We start from the raw sequence: 4,020 nt of genomic DNA, 5'->3' as shown, positions 1-4,020 counted from the left end.
GTCCAACGTTCAATTTTTAACCAAATCAAAAAGGAAAAAAAATTAATGAGAAGAATTGAATGGTATTAAATTTGTGTATTATATAGAGATGGGTAGTAGGGTACTCACACTAAATTCCAGCCCAAATGTTACCCAGTAAAATTAGCCATACCTAAAAAGTACATATCCAAATTAAATGGAGAGAGAGAAAAAAAAGTGGGAATAATTGATTGTGAAAAAGACAGAATAAGTGCACCCCCATGTCTATGTATCTAATATTTATTTATTTGCTTATTATTTGTTTTTTTTATAATGCTTTTTTCTTTATTATAATTGATTTTGAGGATGAAAAAAGCAAAAGATTAGCAGAGGACTAGGTCCTCCACTTGCAAGTGTTTCTGTGTGTGTCTTCCCACTACTTTATTTTTTTCCTTTCTCTTTTTTCTTCATTCCCTTTTTTACTTTATTTTATTTTATTTTATTTTTCCCTCCCCCCCTTTTACTTGAATCACTTAAATGCATTTGACCCTCTATAGAAAAATAGAACAACCACCATGATCTCAAAAGCTTCAAAAAAAGAATGTTAGAATAATTGCTTTTTTGTTTGTCATATGTGGCTCCCCCTCTATTTTCTTCCCTCACATGCTCCGCCTTCCAATTCTTAAATCTTTCCCTCCACATTACTCTTACTCCCTTGATTTGACCCTTATTTGGATAAACTTTTTTATTTCTATTTGCCTTTTACATTCTACAAATTCTGTTTATTACATATTTTAAAAATACTTTTGAACTAATGAAATTAAAAAGCCTTATTTCAAAATTAAAGTGCTTTTATACCTACTTCACTTAAAAATTCCGCTCCCAAGACCCAACCCAAACCTAATTTTATGGTTTTAAAATATTTTTAACTCAATTGAAAAAATGGAATAATTTTATTAGAAATAGTTCGTCATACTTTTTAATATTTTTACCGAAATGACATATTTGTGGGATTTTTCATTTTATTGGGTATGACGTAAGATTTTATAGTTAGGTTTTACTTGTATATTTTGTTAATTTAAAATGATGTAACAGTGTATTTAATGTTTTCCCATTTGTGTAATTCCTTCCTGCTGTTCGTTTCAAAATTATTACAAGTCTTTGTTTGAATTTCGTGGAAGATGCATTTTCTTACTCTCATTAACTCACACGCTATGCATTTTGAAAATTATTGCCATTTGCCAACCCCTTTTTCTTCACCATTCATTTTCAATATTCTCAAATATTACATAATCTCTCCTAAGATCCCTCGGTCGGTTTTAGACCCTTTTTAATTGCTATTGTTTCCAATATGAATATTTTCAAGATGTTTAATAAATATCGGTAAAACATACAGAACTCTTCCGTTTAATATGTAGGAATAAAATACTAATAACTATACTCTTAATTTAGTTTGAAAATAAAACAATTTTAAATAAAATTTCATGGATAAAAAAAAACTATCTGCATAGTATAGAAAAAAAAGAAAAACTTAAATGAATTTGATTTTCCTATATTTTGTAAATATATTTATTTTCTTCTATATTTAAAAATGTTATTACAATTCAAATAATCCTTGAGAAATTCAAATAAACTTTGAAAAATATTCAACAATATCGATATTTTATCGATAAATCGAATTAAAATCTCGATATCGATACTGTGATCGATATTTTTAATCCTAGTTTATAAGTTTATAAACGAATTTTTAATCAAACAGTAAAGCAAACAGAATGTAATAACTCCTAGCATGAGGAATAGAATACAGGTAAGAAATTTTAAAGATTCTGAAAATCTAAAAAAAAAATAGAACTTTAATTTCCTAAAGTCGGAAGTTGACAATTTTTTAACTGTACTCTACAAAAATTATATTAACAAAAAGTTTGAAAAAGAAAAAAAGAAAAAAAGAAAAAAGAAAAAAGAAAAAAGGTTGGGGAGAGATAGAATTAGAGATTTGAGCCTTTTAGGAGGAGGATGGGCCTTTGCTTTGTTAGGTAGTCCCTCTTTTCCTCTTCCGTTACAATAACCGTTACTCGCCGTTTAAATTCCGTAAAACCGTCAAGGAGATTCAGTCTTCATCTCCGTTTAATTTAACTTTCCTCAATTACATCATCATCATCATCCTCATCATCATCCTCCTCATTCTCATTTAGAATTCCACCGTCGCCGTCGACTTCAACGTCGTCACCGTCATTTTCCGGCCAAATCTCCAACGGCGCACATTCCGCTTTATGTTGCAGCTTCCAATCAAGCGCCTGACAAGCACGTGAGCAGTAGTTAACAATCCCACAAACCGAACACCGACGAAACTCGTGCCTCCGTGTCTCCGGCCGCCCACACCCTACATGTGAACACAGCCTCAGCCCCGGCCCCGGCGCGCCACCGCGTAAGGCAAACCACTCCGCCATAAACCTACTCGCCGGATGGGCTTCCGGCGCCGGAACATTACATCCAAAATCGCTCAACAACGGGCAGTCGGAAGACGATCCAACCGCCGTGCGGTGGATAGCGTGTGGATTGCACGTGACCAAAGAACGTGAAGCCGCCGACGAGGGCGACGACAACACGGCGGCGAGTTCCCTTGCGTTGGCTTGAACTAAAAACCGACGGCCTTCCATAATGTTCTGACAAACCCCATAGCCATCTTGAAGACAATGTCCAAGCTCCCTTAAAGCGTCAACATGACCCAAAAAAGCAGCTCTGGCACAAAGCGCCACACCCGCTCTTAAATCCTTATCGTTCTTTGAGCCACCGCTCCCGTTGAACTGTATGACGGCGAGTGAGTATAGCGCCGGCGCGTAGGAGCTAATCGCCGCTTTCGCCATTAAAGAAGCTCCACTCCCTCTGTTTTGCAGACAGTAAAATCGAATCTAAAAGAAAAAAAGAAAAAAAAACAATTCAGAGAAAACCCAAACCAAAAAAAAAAAAAAGGGAAATTTCTCAAAAGTTTAAAATTTCCTTATAATCGATTTACCATGCCGAGAATATAACAAGCCTCAACGTTGCCAGCGTCAACGCACTGTTTGAGGAACCTGTGAGCGGATTCCGACCAGTTTTTAGCACTAATTCCCAAAGTTCTTTGAGAAGCTTTGGACAAAACAAGGGAATGACGGCCTAAATGGTTGAATCTCTTGCAGCTGAAAACACCAAAATTAAAATTGTTAAGCTTTGATTGAGGAGAAAGAATAAGAATTAACAATAAAGAAAATCAGAAACACTTACGTAATGAGAGCGTTGATGAAATGGGAAGGTGAGGAAGCAGAAGAAACAAGTTTAGAGAGAATAGAAATGAGAAGATCATCAGGTAAAGAGTCAAAGAAATCAAATTTGGGGTAGAAGCGATTTCTTTTGTTGTTGTTGTTCATGGTGATAGTAGTTGGGGTTGGGGTTCTCATGGGGGCCTGACCTGACACAGTCAAACGCACAAGGAAAAAAGAAGTGACAAAGAGGACCTCATTTTAAACAACAATCCAAGAATCCCAAGAAAATTAAAAAGAAAATAGGAGGGGTTTTTGAATTTACCAAATTAACCCTTTTGGGGTTGTTGTCGTATTCAAAGGTCAAAATTAAGTTGACCGAAATGCCCGCAAGGGTCGTCAGGAGAAGAGGCAGCTTTTTGAACTGCTCCCTCCTCTCTCTCTTCTGTACTACTACATAACCAAAAATTAAATTACCTTTTTTCTTTCTTCTTTTTTCTTTCTTCTTTTTTCTTTCTTCTCTTTTAATTATTTCATTTTATTTTTTTGTGTTTGTGTGTGGGTTTCTCTCTTCCAAAATAATCATGTTCTCTTTATTTCTTTTTTCAATTATTCTCTCAATTTTATACATATAAAAAAAAAAATCTTTTATCTATTTGGTAAACAAATTTGTATCTTTAAATTTTGCCAACATTTTATTTTATTTACATAACTTTATGAAATTTCATTAAGCATTTAATAGGTTGGTAGAATTTGAACTTATTTGATTTTTTAATTTTAATTTTAAAAAATAATACTCTTTCCATCTATTTTCTACTGTTTTTTA

The 4,020-nt window shown here is 34.1% G+C and overlaps 1 protein-coding gene across 1 annotated transcript; it reads right to left on the bottom strand.

Annotated features, from left to right (window-relative positions):
- Positions 1 to 1,791: 1,791 nt before the first annotated feature.
- On the bottom strand, positions 1,792 to 3,460 carry LOC101205201 (F-box protein At1g67340). The gene is made up of 3 exons (XM_004142994.3): positions 3,220 to 3,460; positions 2,972 to 3,134; positions 1,792 to 2,867 (listed from the first exon to the last, which is right to left on the bottom strand). The coding sequence occupies exons 1-3, from the start codon at positions 3,390 to 3,392 to the stop codon at positions 2,088 to 2,090; spliced, it is 1,116 nt and encodes a 371-aa protein (XP_004143042.1). The 5' UTR covers positions 3,393 to 3,460; the 3' UTR covers positions 1,792 to 2,087.
- Between the last annotated feature and the right edge of the window lie 560 nt (positions 3,461 to 4,020).

This window comes from Cucumis sativus, chromosome 2 (genome assembly GCF_000004075.3).
Source record: "Cucumis sativus cultivar 9930 chromosome 2, Cucumber_9930_V3, whole genome shotgun sequence".
NCBI lineage: Eukaryota > Viridiplantae > Streptophyta > Magnoliopsida > Cucurbitales > Cucurbitaceae > Cucumis > Cucumis sativus.
This window is presented reverse-complemented; position numbering and strand designations above follow the sequence as displayed.